The 17,846-nt window shown below is 40.8% G+C and overlaps 2 protein-coding genes across 6 annotated transcripts in view; one reads left to right on the top strand and one right to left on the bottom strand.

Moving 5' to 3' along the window:
- Positions 1-943, top strand: part of LOC133559181 (uncharacterized) — an 80,548-nt gene extending 79,605 nt beyond the window's left edge. For all 5 annotated transcript variants that reach the window (XM_061910666.1, XM_061910667.1, XM_061910665.1 and 2 more), the window contains 2 exons: positions 121-258; positions 329-943. In XM_061910666.1, coding sequence (XP_061766650.1) covers positions 121-258; positions 329-537 — 347 coding nt within the window. In that variant the 3' untranslated portion in view covers positions 538-943. The remainder of the gene's footprint in view (positions 1-120; positions 259-328) is intronic.
- A 15,351-nt stretch (positions 944-16,294) lies between these two features.
- Positions 16,295-17,846, bottom strand: part of ntpcr (nucleoside-triphosphatase, cancer-related) — a 28,350-nt gene continuing 26,798 nt past the window's right edge. Inside the window, exon 5 of the mRNA XM_061910663.1 lies at positions 16,295-16,342. Coding sequence (XP_061766647.1) covers positions 16,310-16,342 — 33 coding nt within the window. The 3' untranslated portion in view covers positions 16,295-16,309. The remainder of the gene's footprint in view (positions 16,343-17,846) is intronic.

The following is a 17,846-nucleotide window of genomic DNA, read 5'->3' as shown; positions in this document are numbered from 1 at the left end:
GCAAGTGTTTAAATCACCACTGGGGGGAGCCAAGATACTGTTTTACTTCACGAAACTGCAACTTTCAGGTCATTGTTGTTTGTCCCCGTTTGCTTAATTCCCGCCTGTATTTTTCCATAGATGACGGTAATGATGACGGCAGCTGCAAGCAGACTCATAGAAATGAGAGAGAAAGCCCATCTGGCTCTCCTTTGTCCGCGTCATGCAGCAGCAAGGACGGGCTGAGCAGCAAGCGTCGCTCCCACTCCTTCACTTCCGGTTAGTTTGCGCTGATGATCGACTTCAGTGTGCGTCCCAGCCTTCAAGTTGACGTGGTGTTGCCTTTTAGCGACGTACCAGAAGATCCAGGCGGCCCAGCAGACGTGCGGAGGCCCGGAGAGAGGGTCCCAGTACTGCGTGACACTGGTGCTGGGGGACTCTGGAGCTCCTGCAGGGACAGCAGCGGCATGGCAGCAGGCGAGGATCTCCAACAGCGGCCTGCCTCGGCCTCGGAACAAGTCTGTTTTTAAAAAGTTCTTTGGCAAAAAGGACCCATAAGCGTCTAATGTGCAGCGCACATGCTTTCATTCAAACACATCGACTACTGACCATATTTATACTTAGCGGCGCTTCCAGTTTTTTTTTCATGAGTGTGTTGAGAGTCATTTTTTACGAGTGTGTGTTTTCTTATTTTCACATTTGCCTTTTGTTTCTCTCTATAGTGTGTGTGCACAAAGCAGCTCTGCAGGAAGTACGTGTAGAAAAAAAAAACATTTGCATGCTAAACAAAGTGATAACGCCAACGAAATACTAAAACTCATCACATTATCGCGCCACATAATTGCTCCCCCTTTCCATTTGCTCAGTGTGTGCTGAATCCAATTATTTTCTTTTTCTGCTAGTCTGCAGTTTGACACTGCTTGTTTGTTGCATGGATCATTCTTAATAAAAAAATCAAAAAATATCTAGGGATTTTTCCACCTCGTCTTTAGTTTGTAAGTTCTGTAGTGGATTTACCGAACAGGGTGACGTCATGGTTTTACTTTTATTGTTGCACTGTACAAACTGAAAGAAAATCCAAACCGTACACACCTGCAGACATTGTAGCTCGGGGGTTCCCAAACTACGGCAGGCCCGCCAACATCCAAAATCCTGCCCCGGGAAGTCCAATGTTTAATTTTTTAATTTTAATAATTTTTATTATTGGTATTTTTCAATCCGTCCTTTCAAATCCACTTTTTTACCACTTGATATATTTATATGTATATATACAGTCGTGGTCATCACATGGAGGAAAGTTCTGTGGTCACATGAAACAAAAATTTTGCTGTTTGGCCACAATACTCAGCAATGTTTGAAATGCTGAGGCCTTTAATCCCAGGAATACCATACCTACCGTCAAGCATGGTGGTGGGGGTATTATACTCTTGGAATGTTTTGCTGCTAATGGAACTGGTGCTTAACAGAGAGTAAATGCGACAATGAAAAAGGAGGATTACCTCCAAATTCGTCAGGACAACCTAAAATCATCAGCCCGGATGTTAGGTCTTGGGTGCAGTTGGGTGTTTCAACAGGACAATGACCCCAACAAAAATGTCAAAAGTGGTAAAGGAATGGCTAAATCAGGCGAGAATTAAGGTTTTAGAATGGCCTTCCCAAAGTCCTGACTTAAACGGGTGGACAATGCTGAAGAAACAAGTCCATGTCAGAAAACCAACAAATTTAGCTGAACTGCACCAATTTTGTCAAGAGGAGTGGTCAAAAATTCAACCAGAAGCTTGCCAGAAGCCTGCAGTGAAAACTTGCTAAAGGACATGTAACCAAATATTAACATTGCTGTATGTATACTTTTGACCCAGCAGATGTGGTCACATTGTCAGTAGACCCGTAATAAATTCATTAAACAACCAAACTTCATTAAGGTTTTTCGTGACCAACAAGTAGAAATGATTGGAAACTCAAGACAGCCTATATATATATATATATATATATATATATATATATATATTGTGAGGTTTTGTATGGATATATATATATGTATATATATATGTATACATATATATATAATGTATGTATATATATATATATATATATCCATACAAAACCTCACAATAATGTCTGATTGAATGCTAAATTCGTTATGACAGACCTCATTAATAAAACGGATTACAATTTTTTACGTTATTTTACTGTAGATTAAAATAAAGAATGTGGGATTTACAATATTAACTATGAACGATAAAACACTGAATATTGACAACAAATGAACGTCACACCCACTCTCGATCGACATATTTTACAATCAAGTGAAACGCAAAATATGAACTCGAAGGGTAAAAAATAAACCCACCTACAATCTGATACATCACTAAGCTTTAGAACTTTGTTGGAAAAATGTCCTTCCGTGTCTGTCTTGACACCCGCATTTCAGGCTGGCCGCTCTGGAAACACTCTGTGGAAATGCTCCCCACCCACACTGCTTGGTGCCTCGTCTGAGCTGCTGTGACTTACAGTAGATGACCATAGTAACGTAACTAGTATATCATGCAAAAGTGCAGATTCCAACTATTGAAATACTTTGTACAGTTCAAGACTTACGGTCATTTGAAAACATCACTGCACATCATAATGGGAGCTACAGTTTCCATCTTAAAGTTCAAAAAAAATGATTTGGGAATGTCCGGCGGGCCAGATTGAGAAGCTAAAATGTGTGTTATTGTTTGTGGCATGGCGCCATCTTTTGGAGTTAGCTTGTTGCAGGTGCCACTGGTTGAAAATATACTTTCTGTTTCATGTATGTTCTGCTCTGAAGGATTCTTCATTCGTCACTCCAAGCAACATTTGTAAGTTTTACAATATAACTAAATAAATTCATACTTACTAATCCGTCCCAAGTGTTAGCATTAGCGAATATGCTAACACGTTTTAGTATTATTAACTTACAAAGGCATTCTTTTTGTGTCAATTTCGTAAATGGATCAAAAAGTCAACAGGGAGTTATTGAGTCCGTTTAGCTGATTGGAGAGCTAGCTCCCGCAGCTCGTGAGTCCATGACAACGACTTCTGTTTTGTTTGATCAGCCATTTTACTCTCGTGTTACGGGCACCCTTTGGGAATAATTAAGGTCGGTAAATAAACATACAAACAAACAAAAAATATTTTGCACCACTACATGTTTGAGGCTTTTGATATGAATTGATTAACGTGGACCCCGACTTAAACAAGTTGAAAAACTTATTCGGGTGTTACCATTTAGTGGTCAATTGTACGGAATATGTACTGAACTGTGCAATCTACTAATAAAAGTATCAATCAATCAATCAATGCGGTCGATATTCATAAATATATTTATTTCTTATAAACCTTGATGGGTGCGGCTTAAATCCTGGTGCTCTTTTATAGCCAGGAAAGTATGATACGCATTTAATAAATGTAACAAAAAATTAATTATAAAATATTACAATTTAAACCCGCTGACATAGTTTATGCAGATATGAGACACAATGACCCTGTCGGTATGTGGGTTCCGAGTTTTTATTTTCAAAACGTGCAATTTAATATTGACGATGTGTATTTATTAATTAAAAAAATATATATTATGGTAAGCGGTAAAAAAAAAAAAAAAAAATAACTAGTTGTTTGTTTTACCTATTATACCTAAAATAAGCATTGAGGCTACAATGTGTTTTATCTGATTATTCGAACAAACTAATTGATAGATCACTCAATTAGTAAAACAACCGAAGGATGTAGCCCTACACTTGATTGTAGGCTAAATCATTTTTTCAGGGAATGGTTTAGTTTGTTTCAATTGTTGCAATTGTAACATTGAAATTCCTTTGGATAAATGACCTAAAACATTTATTTTTAAAGTTTATTATTAAAAAAAGAAACTTTTTTTTTAACTCCTCCTAAAAATTATGAATCGTCTTAGATTCACAATGAATAGGAATCACGATCCAAATGTAAATGGATTTTTTGGGCGCCCCCCTACAGCGTGTCATCGCCAATACACGTTTTGGCTCAACAACCACTTCACCTGTCAGTTTTACATAACACTGCCAGGATGACCTTACTTTTGGCAGGTACATGTGCACACACACACACACACACACACTAAGATGCTGCAGTAACACGTGTGATTGAAACAGAACAATAAGAGCGCCTGCATTTTTGGTCCAAGTTTGCCAAATTCATCCGGTGAAAGCATCCATCACTGCAGGTCTGTGAGTCATTACTGAGACTATACTGCACAGTACATCTTGTTTAATGTATACAGGAAAATGTCCACAGCACTTATATTGATGCGTTACAGTAATGTGCTCTCAGACAAGGTCGGACAGTGCATGCAGCATCTAAGGCCTTGTTTACACTGCACACCAATTCTGATTTTTTTCCGGCCTCAGGTGGGATATATGTACAGTATAGAGCAATTTGAAGGATGGGAAATAACGTGTATGATGTGGCCTAATTGTTTGCATTGTGTAAGTTGTTTGTGTAAGTGACCTAAAAAAATATAGCTAACATAGATCCTCACTCTACATATCCAGTCATAGATTATATTAATTACATTGATATTCACATAAAAAAAAAACATTTTAAAGCTGTGGCAACTTTTATTTTGCAAAGTAGAAGTAGCAGCGACTTCCCTGTTCATTTATGAAATCCGGTCAAGTTGCTTTGTTTTCACTTTATCGAACTGAGCATGCAAGTGACATTGAGGCCACACTGGGGCCACAATGGGACCTAAGCATGTTTATACTGGAGCCTGATAAAGATCACATTTTACTTGTAATCTATACAGTCAGCTGTAAAAAATTGGATTTTGAAATAATCCCATTTGGTCCACTTTGCCCTCCAGGGTAAACGTAGTCTTAGGTACACTACTGTATTTTTCGGACTATAAGGCACACTTAAAATCCTTTCATTTTCACAAAACTCGACAGTGCGCCTTATAATTTTGGTTGTGCTTACTGACCTCAAAGTAGGACTGGGCGATACTGCCTTTTTTTAATATCGCAATATTTTTAGGCCATATCGCGATATATATCTTGATATTTTGCCTTGGCCTTGAATGAACACTTGATGCATATAATCACAGCACTACGATTCTATGTGTATAGATTAAAATATTCTTCTTCATACCGCATTGATATATGCTACTTTTAAACTTTCATACAGAGAGGGAAATCACAACTAAGTCAATTGACCAAAAGTGTATTTATTAAAGTTATTAAGCAATGGCACAAACATTCAAGTCATTTCCGAAACATAAATTGCAAGATTGTCAGAGACATTTTAAGTTTTAAATAAAAATGAGCTGCATAATAGGAAATCAAATAGTATCCTTCCTTCACTATTTGGTATGTTACTAAGGTTATGAAATTGTCTTCATTCTCTAGCGAGTGACTTTTCAAATGATGCTAGATATTAGCATTAATGCTACTTTTTATAGCAACGCTTCCCCCCACCACACTTGACAAATTACCGTTGTCTGTTCGACATATTGCCACTTGAAGCCGAACCACCGCCAGACGACGGAAACCCTACTGTTTTTATTGGGAATTAATTCTTCATTTGTTACCAGATCCGCAGCATCTTTCTCTCGTACGGCTACGTTAGCAGCTAACGTTAGCCACGCCGCTAGCTCTCTGCTCTGCGAGGGCGTGTATGTGACGTATGACGTGACGGTTTGTGACATATGTAAGAATGTGCGCCTGCTTGTCTGTGAGGAGACACAGGAAAGAGCGAGGAGAGCCTGAAGTGTACGCCCACAGCCAAAAGTCCTGCGTGAGAACGTATACTCGAATATTACGATATAGTAATTTTCTATATCGCACAGAGACAAACCTGCGATATATCGTATATGTCGATATATCGCCCAGCCCTACCTCAAATCAGTTTTATTTAGTACATGTTGGAATGATAAGTGTGACCAGTAGATGGCACTCACACATAAGAGATACCTGTAGACTGCAATATGACAGAAGTCACACACAAGTGATATGTGGAGACTGCGATATGACTCAAGTAAACAACACCAACATTTTATGTTATGTTATGATATTCCAAGATGGCGGCGCCCGTACGGGCTGCAACATTGCGGAGCTGCTGCTAAAGATGGAACATTTGGCAGAAATACCGGACAATTCTACAAACTTTATGGCTGGCTCACATCGTGGTCACTTCATGATCACGTACGACCGCCAGACACTTCTGGATGTGGACATATCGGGCCGTTTTGGACTGATAGACGCTTGCGTGCTAGACTAGCTAACTAGCATGGGAATACGTCGGCGGCTACATCCAGCGGCCTGTGAAGCAGGGGAGTCTAGTAGCAGCGGGGGCCGTCTACGGAGCAGACGCCAGCGGTGTGATCGGAAACGCGGATGTCGAGCGGGGCTAAAAACAAAGCAGAAGGCTAATCCCCACAGGACACCATTTCCCTCCATCCTGCAGACGGATTTAAATGGAAAATGCGAGACTACTGGTCTGGGTAAGGAGTCAGTTAAATTAGAACACGTTTTTTCTGCTTTGAGTGTTTCAGAGTTGGACATGTGTTTTACTGAGGTGGCTAACTATGATGCGTGCAGTTTATCAAAGCAACAAACAAACAATCGGAAAATCCCCGTTACTGAGGTGGCTTACCATGATGCGTGCAGTTTATCAAAGCAACAAACAAACAATCGGAAAATCCCCGTTACTGAGGTGGCTAACCATGATGCGTGCAGTTTATCAAAGCAACAAACAAACAATCGGAAAATCCCCGTTACTGAGGAGTCTAACCATGATGCGTGCAGTTTATCAAAGCAACAATCAGACAATCGGAAAATTCCCGTCGTATCAATTCCTAGATATGGTCGTAACTATACTAAATGCACTGGGCATAATAAACACAACATTATTAATATTGCTACTACGGATAATTTGATCAAAAATTCCATGAAACAGCCCACTACCTATAATATAAGTTTTTTAAACATAAGATCATTGTCTCCCAAAACGTTATTAGTTAATGATATCATCAGAGACAACAATCTTAACGTCATCGGTCTCTGCGAAACCTGGCTTAAACCAAACGACTTTTTTGCGCTAAACGAGGCATGTCCTTCTAACTTTACACATGCGCATATTGCCCGTCCGCTTAAAAGGGGTGGGGGGGTCACACTAATGTACAACGAAAACTTTAACCTTAGTCCTAACATAAATAATAAATATAAATCGTTTGAGGTGCTAACTATGAGGTCTGTCACACCGCTGCCTCTACACCTGGCTGTTATCTACCGCCCCCCAGGGCCCTATTCGGACTTTATCAATGAATTCTCAGAGTTTGTTGCTGATCTAGTGACACACGCCGATAATATAATCATAATGGGGGACTTTAATATCCATATGAATACCCCATCGGACCCACCGTGCGTAGCGCTCCAGGCTGTAATTGATAGCTGTGGTCTTACACAAATAATAAATGAACCCACGCATCGCAACGGTAATACGATAGACCTAGTGCTTGTCAGGGGTATCACCGTTTCCAAAGTTACGATACTCCCGTGTACTAAAGTATTGTCCGATCATTACCTTATAAAATTCGAGGTTCAGACGCATGTTCGTCAAACTGATAATAATAATAACTGCTATAGCAGCCGCAACATTAATACAGCCACAACGACAACTCTTGCTGACCTACTGCCCTCGGTAATGGCACCATTCCCAAAGTATGTGGGCTCTATTGATAACCTCACTAACAACTTTAACAACGCCCTGCGCGAAACCATTGATAGTATAGCACCGCTGAAGTTAAAAAAGGCTCCAAAAAGGCGTACGCCATGGTTTACTGAAGAAACTAGAGCTCAGAAATTATTATGTAGAAAGCTGGAACGCAAATGGCGCACAACTAAACTTGAGGTGCACCATCAAGCATGGAGTGATGGTTTAATAACTTATAAACGCATGCTTACCTTAGCTAAAGCTAAATATTACTCAAATCTCATCCACCGTAATAAAAACGATCCTAAATTTTTGTTTAGTACGGTAGCATCGCTAACCCAACAAGGGACCCCTTCCAGTAGCTCAACCCATTCAGCTGATGACTTTATGCAATTCTTTAGTAAGAAAATTGAAGTCATTAGAAAGGAGATTAAAGACAATGCGTCCCAGCTACAACGGGATGGTTTAATAACTTATAAACGCATGCTTACCTTAGCTAAAGCTAAATATTACTCAAATCTCATCCACCGTAATAAAAACGATCCTAAATTTTTGTTTAGTACGGTAGCATCGCTAACCCAACAAGGGATTCCTTCCAGTAGCTCAACCCACTCAGCTGATGACTTTATGCAATTCTTTAGTAAGAAAATTGAAGTCATTAGAAAGGAGATTAAAGACAATGCGTCCCAGCTACAACGGGGTTCTATTAACACTGACACGATTGTATATACGGCGGATACTGCCCTCCAAAATAGTTTCTCTCGTTTTGAGGAAATAACATTAGAGGAATTGTTACAACGTGTAAATGGAATAAAACAGACAACATGTTTACTTGACCCTCTTCCTGGGAAACTGATCAAGGAGCTCTTTGAATTATTAGGGCCATCAGTGCTAAATATTATAAACTTATCACTCTCCTCGGGCAGTGTTCCCCTAGCATTCAAAAAAGCGGTTATTCATCCTCTTCTTAAAAGACCTAACCTCGATCCTGACCTCATGGTAAATTACCGACCGGTGTCTCACCTTCCCTTTATTTCAAAAATCCTTGAAAAAATTGTTGCGCAGCAGTTAAATGAACACTTAGCGTCTAACAATCTATGTGAAACCTTTCAATCCGGTTTCAGGGCAAATCACTCCACGGAGACAGCCCTCGCAAAAATGACTAATGATCTATTGCTAACGATGGATTCTGATGCGTCATCTATGTTGCTGCTCCTCGATCTTAGCGCTGCTTTCGATACCGTCGATCATAATATTTTATTAGAACGTATCAAAACACGAATTGGTATGTCAGACTTAGCCCTGTCTTGGTTTAACTCTTATCTTACTGATAGGATGCAGTGTGTCTCCCATAATAATGTGACCTCGGACTACGTTAAGGTAACGTGTGGAGTTCCCCAGGGTTCGGTCCTTGGCCCTGCACTCTTCAGCATCTACATGCTGCCGCTAGGTGACATCATACGCAAATACGGTATTAGCTTTCACCGTTATGCTGATGACACCCAACTCTACATGCCCCTAAAGCTGACCAACACGCCGGATTGTAGTCAGCTGGAGGCGTGTCTTAATGAAATTAAACAATGGATGTCCGCTAACTTTTTGCAACTCAACGCCAAAAAAACGGAAATGCTGATTATCGGTCCTGCTAGACACCGAACTCTATTTAATAATACAACTCTAACATTTGACAACCAAACAATTAAACAAGGCGACACGGTAAAGAATCTGGGTATTATCTTCGACCCAACTCTCTCCTTTGAGGCACACATTAAAAGCGTTACTAAAACGGCCTTCTTTCATCTCCGTAACATCGCTAAAATTCGCTCCATTCTGTCCACTAAAGACGCTGAGATCATTATCCATGCGTTTGTTACGTCTCGCCTCGATTACTGTAACATATTATTTTCGGGTCTCCCCATGTCTAGCATTAAAAGATTACAGTTGGTACAAAATGCGGCTGCTAGACTTTTGACAAGAACAAGAAAGTTTGATCACATTACGCCTGTACTGGCTCACTTGCACTGGCTTCCTGTGCACTTAAGATGTGACTTTAAGGTTTTACTACTTACGTATAAAATACTACACGGTCTAGCTCCATCTTATCTTGCCGATTGTATTGTACCATATGTCCCGGCAAGAAATCTGCGTTCAAAGGACTCCGGCTTATTAGTGATTCCCAAAGCCCAAAAAAAGTCTGCGGGCTATAGATCATTTTCCGTTCGGGCTCCAGTACTCTGGAATACCCTCCCGGTAACAGTTCGCGATGCCACCTCAGTAGAAGCATTTAAGTCTCACCTTAAAACTCATTTGTATACTCTAGCCATTAAATAGACTCCCTTTTTAGACCAGTTGATCTGCCGTTTCTTTTCTTTTTCTTCTATGTCCCACTCTCCCGTGTGGAGGGGGTCCGGTCCGATCCGGTGGCCATGTACTGCTCGCCTGTGTATCGGCTGGGGACATCTCTGCGCTGCTGGTCCGCCTACGCTTGGGATGGTTTCCTGCTGGCTCCGCTGTGAACGGGACTCTCGCTGCTGTGTCTTGGATCCTCTTTGGACTGGACTCTCGCGACTGTGTTGTATCCATTGTGGATTGAACTTTCACAGTATCATGTTAGACCCGCTCGACATCCATTGCTTTCCTCCTCTCTAAGGTTCTCATAGTCATCATTGTCACTGACGTCCCACTGGGTCATTATTGTCACCAATGTCCCACTGGGTGTGAGTTTTCCTTGCCCTTATGTGGGCCTACCGAGGATGTCGTGGTGGTTTGTGCAGCCCTTTGAGACACTAGTGATTTAGGGCTATATAAGTAAACATTGATTGATTGATTGATTGAACGGGGTTCTATTAACACTGATACGATGGTATATACGGCGGATACTGCCCTCCAAAATAGTTTCTCTCGTTTTGAGGAAATAACATTAGAGGAATTGTTACAACGTGTAAATGGAATAAAACAGACAACATGTTTGCTTGACCCTCTTCCTGGGAAACTGATCAAGGAGCTCTTTGTATTATTAGGTCCATCAGTGCTAAATATTATAAACTTATCACTCTCCTCGGGCACTGTTCCCCTAGCATTCAAAAAAGCGGTTATTCATCCTCTTCTTAAAAGACCTAACCTCGATCCTGACCTCATGGTAAACTACCGACCGGTGTCTCACCTTCCCTTTATTTCAAAAATCCTTGAAAAAATTGTTGCGGAGCAGTTAAATGAACACTTAGCGTCTAACAATCTATGTGAAACCTTTCAATCCAGTTTCAGGGCAAATCACTCGACGGAGACAGCCCTCGCAAAAATGACTAATGATCTATTGCTAACGATGGATTCTGATGCGTCATCTATGTTGCTGCTCCTCGATCTTAGCGCTGCTTTCGATACCGTCGATCATAATATTTTATTAGAACGTATCAAAACACTAATTGGTATGTCCGACTTAGCCCTGTCTTGGTTTAACTCTTATTTTACTGATAGGATGCAGTGTGTCTCCCATAACAATGTGACCTCGGACTACGTTAAGGTAACGTGTGGAGTTCCCCAGGGTTCGGTCCTTGGCCCTGCACTCTTCAGCATCTACATGCTGCCGCTAGGTGACATCATACGCAAATACGGTATTAGCTTTCACCGTTATGCTGATGACACCCAACTCTACATGCCCCTAAAGCTGACCAACACGCCGGATTGTAGTCAGCTGGAGGCGTGTCTTAATGAAATTAAACAATGGATGTCCGCTAACTTTTTGCAACTCAACGCCAAAAAAACGGAAATGCTGATTATCGGTCCTGCTAGACACCGAACTCTATTTAATAATACAACTCTAACATTTGACAACCAAACAATTAAACAAGGCGACACGGTAAAGAATCTGGGTATTATCTTCGACCCAACTCTCTCCTTTGAGGCACACATTAAAAGCGTTACTAAAACGGCCTTCTTTCATCTCCGTAATATCGCTAAAATTCGCTCCATTCTGTCCACTAAAGAAGCTGAGATCATTATCCATGCGTTTGTTACGTCTCGCCTCGACTACTGTAACGTATTATTTTCGGGTCTCTCCATGTCTAGCATTAAAAGATTACAGTTGGTACAAAATGCGGCTGCTAGACTTTTGACAAGAACAAGAAAGTTTGATCATATTATGTTCCATTGAAAATATAGATCTTTACACACATCAAAATGTTTTAGTATGACTTTGTTATGAAGCCGCACTGCTTGATGGATTATACTGTGTTTCAACATACGAGTATTATTATTGTGTGTATAAGGTAAGACATATCATTTGAGGATTTGTTTCGCTATATTAAGCAAAAGCAACTTTTCTTACCTTCTGGTACCTGCTGATCTGTATTTGCGATCTGCATAAGTCCGGAAAATTTGCGCGGTTCGCCTTTGTGGTCTCTTCCGACACCGGAGTCGATAAGCTTCTTCTTTTTCTCTATCTTCTTGTTATGAGACACTAAGTTAAAGGGGAATATTATCACAATTTCAGAAGGGTTAAAACCAATAAAAATCAGTTCCCAGTGGCTTATTTTATTTTTTGAAGTTTTTTTCAAAATTTTACCCGTCCCGGAATATCCCTAAAAAAAGCTTTAAAGTGCCTGATTTACGCTATCTGCAGAGCCACTGTCCATTTCCCTGTGACGTCACATAGTGATGCCAATACAAACAACTAGTGGATAGCACAGCAAGATATAGCGACATTAGCTCGGATTCGGACTCGGATTTCAGCGGCTTAAGCGATTAAACAGATTGTGCATGTATTGAAACGGATGGTTGGAGTATGGAGGCAGATAGTGAAAACCAAATTGAAGAAGAAACTGAAGCTATTGAGCGATTAGCTATTGACGCTATTCGGCCATGTTTGCCTTAGCATCGCCGGTAAAATGTGCAGACCAACGATCGGAAGTTTCGCATCTTGTGACACTGGAGTAACTTAAAACAGTCGATTGGTAAGTGTTTGTTTGGCATTAAATGTGGGTGGGGGGAAACGCTGGATGCAAATATAGCTACAAATGTACATACAGCTAGCCTAAATAGCATGTTAGCATCGATTAGCTGGCAGTCATGCCCCGACCAAATATGTCTGATTAGCACATAAGTCAATAACATCAACAAAACTCACCTTTGTGATTTCGTTGACTTTATCGTTGGGAATGCATCTGCTTTGAGTGTCGCAGGATATCCAGACATCCTTGCAATCTCTGTGCCATGTCTGTCGTAGCATTGCCGGTAAAAACCAAACGAGGAACTTTCGCATCTCTTGACACAGGAGCAACTTAAATCTGTCGATTGGTAAGTGTTTGTTTGGCATTAAATGTGGGTGGAGGGAAAGGCTGGATGCACATATAGCTACAAATGAGGCATAACGATGCAATATGTATATACAGCTAGCCTAAATAGCATGTTAGCATCGATTAGCATGCCGTGCTAATCGATGCACATTCTACGTAAATCAACATGAATCCGTCCTTGATCGTGTTGTTACACCCTCCGACAACACACCGACGAGGCATGATGTCTCCAAGGTACCGGAAAACAGTCGAAAAAACGGAAAATAACAGAGATGATTTGACTTGCTGCATGTAATGTGGTGGAGAAAATGGCGTTGACTGCCTAGGTGACGTCAGGTTCTGACATCATCGCTCCGAGAGCGATAAATAGAAAGGCGTTTGATTCGCAAAAACTCACCCATTTAGAGTTCGGAAATCGGCAAAAAAATATATAGTCTTTTTTTTGCACCATCAAGTTATATATTGACGCTTACATAGGTCTGGTGATAATGTTCCCCTTTAAAGTTAAAGTATCAATGATTGTCACACACACAGTAAGTGCGGTGAAATTTGTCCTCTGCATTTGACCCATCTCCTTGTTCCACCCCCTGGGAGGTGAGGGGAGCAGTGGGCAGCAGCGGTGCCACGCCCGGGAATAATTTCTGGTGATTTGACCCCCAATTCCAACCCTTGATTCTGAGCGCCAAGCAGGGAGGTAATTAGTCCCATTTTTATAGTCTTGGTATGACTCGGCCGGGGTTTAAACCCACAACCTACCGATCTCAGGGCGGACACTCTAACCACTAGGCCACTGGGTAGGTGGCCTGGTACATTCATCCTCCACTGTTGCCATTTCAAATATAAAGTAGTGTAAAGTTCTTACTTCTATCTGCCATGAAAGCGCTAAAACATACCGGTGTGGTGAGTAGACATTATTCGCCCAAGGAACTTTAGTTATTAGAGACTTCCGGTCGGACGGTTTTTCACGGGACACATTTCCGGCGTTGTTGTTGCACTAGTGAGCCACCAATGAGGAGATGCTTCTCCGTTATTGATTTTCGTAAAGTCTGAATGTCATTAAATTAGTTAGCTCCATCTTTTGACACTTCTTCCACTCCCGTCCCTGCACGCTACACCGCTGTAACAAAAATGACGTGTGGAGAAGGCGCTGCCACGTAAATAAGACCGCGCATCGTGAAGCGACTGTCAGAAAGCGGTTTGAAGATGATTTGTAAAACATTTTGACCAAAGAACAACCTTTACGTGTTATGCAGACCACAAGAAAGTGTTTTACATTTAGAAAAAAATAAAATATCCCTTCTGCGAGGAGGTGGCGACTTGTCCAGGGTGTATCCCGCCTTCCACCCAAATGCAGCTAAAGATAGGCTCCAGCGACACCAAACGGGACAAGCGGTAGAAAATGGATGGAAAAGATCCCTTTAATACGCCCTATAAGTCGGTGTGCCTTTTGTAGGAAAATGGACCAAAATAGACCCGCTCATCGGCAGTGCGCCTTATAATCCGGTACGCCCTATGGTCTGGAAAGTACAGTACTGGGACTACAAAAACTCATTCAGAGTCACCTGGTAGAGATGCTGGCTCATCCTAATTCTGAACGGCAAACACAATCAGACATGTTGTTTACAAAAATGTCCTTTCACCCTTCAAGTGGTCCAAAATTTCTTGGAACAAAATACACACGCTTCCTGTCAAGTTAGCAGCCTCCAGGGGCCAAAACCTCATCGATGGATCGCCACACCCCTAATCTGTGTATCCTCTGAATGAACTTTAACCCCTGCATGATCCGCTGACATCTCCTATTACTTCTGCAACTGCTGGCTCTCAGTAACAAGAGGATGCAAGCTCCTGCTTTGTCTCCAACCTTTTCTTTGTTAAAGTTAAAGTACCAATGATTGTCACACACACACCAGGTGTGGTGAAATGTGTCCTCAGCATTTGACCCATCCCCTTGATTACCCCCTGGGAGGTGAGGGGAGCAGTGAGCAGCAGCGGTGCTGCGCCCGGGAATCATTTATGGTGATTCAACCCCCAATTCCAACCCTTGATGCTGAGTGCCAAGCAGGGAGGTAATGGGTCTCATTTTTTTTAAAGTCTTTGGTATGACTCGGCCCGGGTTCGAACTCCCAACCTACCGATCTCAGGGCGGGCACTGTAACCCAGGGGTCACCAACGCGGTGCCCGCTGGCACCAGGTAGCCCGTAAGGACCAGATGAGTAGCCCGCTGGCCTGTTCTAAAAATAGCTCAAATAGCAACATTAACCAGTGAGCTGCCTTTTTTAAATTGTATTTATTTACTAGTAAGCTGGTCTCGCTTTGCTCGACATTTTTAATTTTCAGAGAGACAAAACTCAAATAGAATTTGAAAATCCAAGAAAATATTTTAAAGACTTGTTCTTCACTAAATTCATTCATTAAATTACTTTGCTTCTTATAACTTTCAGAAAGACAATATTGGAGGAAAAATACTACCTTAAAAATGATTTTAGGATTTTTAAACATACCTTTTTACCTTTTAAATTCCTTCCTCTTTTTTCCTGACAATTTAAATCAATGTTCAATTTATTTTTTTATTGTAAAGAATAATAAATACATTTTAATTGAAATCTTCATTTTTGCTTCTGTTTTTTAGACGAAGAATATTTGTGAAATATTCCTTCAAACTTATGATTAAAATTCAAAACATTTATTGTAGAATCAAATTTAAATCTCATTTCAAAGTCTTTTGAATTCCTTTTTAAATTTTTGTTCAGGAAAGTCTAGAAGAAATACTGATTTGTCTTTGTTAGAAATAAGACTTGGTTCAATTTGTTATATATTCTAGCAAAGTGCAGATTGGATTTTAACCTATTTAAAACATGTCATCAAACATATATATTTATTGTGAGAAATCATTAAGATGATCAGTGTTTCCACAAAGATAAATATCATTAATTATTAATAATAACAGAGTTAAAGGTAAATTGAACTGTTAATTTATTTAAGTGTGTATCAAACTGGTAGCCCTTCGCATTAATCAGTACCCAAGAAGTAGCTCTTGGTTTCAAAAAGGTTGGTGACCCCTGCTCCAACCACTAGGCCACTGAGTAGGATGCAGGTTTCATGAATACCATAACATTCATCCATCCATCTTCTTCCGCTTATCCGAGGTCGGGTCGCGGGGACAGCAGCCTAAGCAGGGAAGCCCAGACTTTCCTCTCCGCAGCCACTTCGACCAGCTCTTCCCGGGGGATCCTGAGGCATTCCCAGGTCAGCCGGGAGACATATTCTTCCCAACGTGTCCTGGGTCTTCCAAAGCCCGAAACACCTCCCTAGGGAGACGACCGGGTGGCATCCTAACCAGATGTCCGAACCACCTCTTCTGGCCCCTCTCGATGTGGAGTATTTTATAAAAGAAACATAAAATACAACAAATGCATGTGTTTGTCTTTCCACAATCATCAAGCAAGTGTTATTATCAGTCCTCCCGTCTGCGTGTGAAAATGTTTGATTTGTTTTTAAAGGAAGTAGTTTATGAGCTACGGGGGGCGGGGAGGTTGTAAGGCGAGGGGATGTGTTGATTTCATGCCCCGCTTTGAACTCAGATGCAAAGGTTGTTTGAAACTGGACACTCCTTCCCCGCTGGAGGCTGTGCCAGTTAAGTGATGTAATAAGAAGCCTGGTTTAGGCATCATGGAGATGGGAATCAAGATGGAATAAGGGTTAAGATGTTAACAGTCTGGATGTTAACTGCCCACCTGTGAAGGCCTAGTTGACCGTAACGATGATCATTAGCACGGTGGCTAAAAAAGTCAGGCTGGTTATTGCTTTTTGAAGGTTTATAGTGGATCCAAATGAGTAGCTGTTGTAAAACAGCTAGAAGTCACATGCCCTGGATGTGCTCATAAAGACTTCTAAGAAGCTTTAGCTCTTACGCTCTTAAAATAAGTCATGCTCCCCCCCCATGGGAACGAGTCATGTGACTTTTACATCCATGTTTGGAAAACAACGTACAGAAATGCCCTTCTTTGAACTTTGTGTTCGACTTCTGTAACTATTTTAGCGACGGCTTTATGATTCATAACATTGTTGATCGCCTCAAGAACAAATAAGCAAAATATTTGGAGACAACTTTTGCGCTAAATGACCTCCAATTTGTTATTATTTCAAAAGTTCAATGTAGTATTCTCGCGAGTGGCTAATGTCCCTCCACAGTGCAAAGCCATCTCTAAGTCAGCAAACTGTGTTTCTTACAAGTATCACTGTAAGACGAGGAAAAACTAAACATGCAACTCTACAGAGTGTGGAGTGTCACTAAATATGCTAACACCTAAGATAGAGCACTTGAGGTGGGCGGATCGATACAAATAATAACAATACCAAGTACACTATCAATATAATGTCAATAGTACAGTGGTTAAATCGATATTTCTTTCATTATCAAAATATATTCAGTTACTTTTCTTATTGTTTGCAAACTCAGTAAACAAGTACATGCACAAAGGATGACTTTAAGGGCAAAATCACATTGTAATTCATAATTCAAACATGTTATTGATATTGTTACACAGTCATCCTGTGTTTTTATTACAAACCCCGTTTCCATATGAGTTGGGAAATTGTGTTAGATGTAAATACAAACTGAATACAATGATTTACAAATCCTTTTCAACCCATATTCAATTGAATGCACTACAAAGACAAGATATTTGATGTTCAAACTCATAAACCTTTTTGCTGTTGCAAATAATAATTAACTTAGAATTTCATGGCTGCAACACGTGCCAAAGTAGTTGGGAAAGGGCATGTTCACCACTGTGTTACATCACCTTTTCTTTTAACAAAACTCAATAAACGTTTGGGAACTGAGGAAACTAATTTTTGGAGCTTTGA

Source organism: Nerophis ophidion, linkage group LG09, assembly GCF_033978795.1.
Source record: "Nerophis ophidion isolate RoL-2023_Sa linkage group LG09, RoL_Noph_v1.0, whole genome shotgun sequence".
Lineage (NCBI taxonomy): Eukaryota > Metazoa > Chordata > Actinopteri > Syngnathiformes > Syngnathidae > Nerophis > Nerophis ophidion.
The sequence above is the reverse complement of the archived record's forward strand: the minus strand, read 5'-3'. Positions and strand labels throughout refer to the sequence as shown.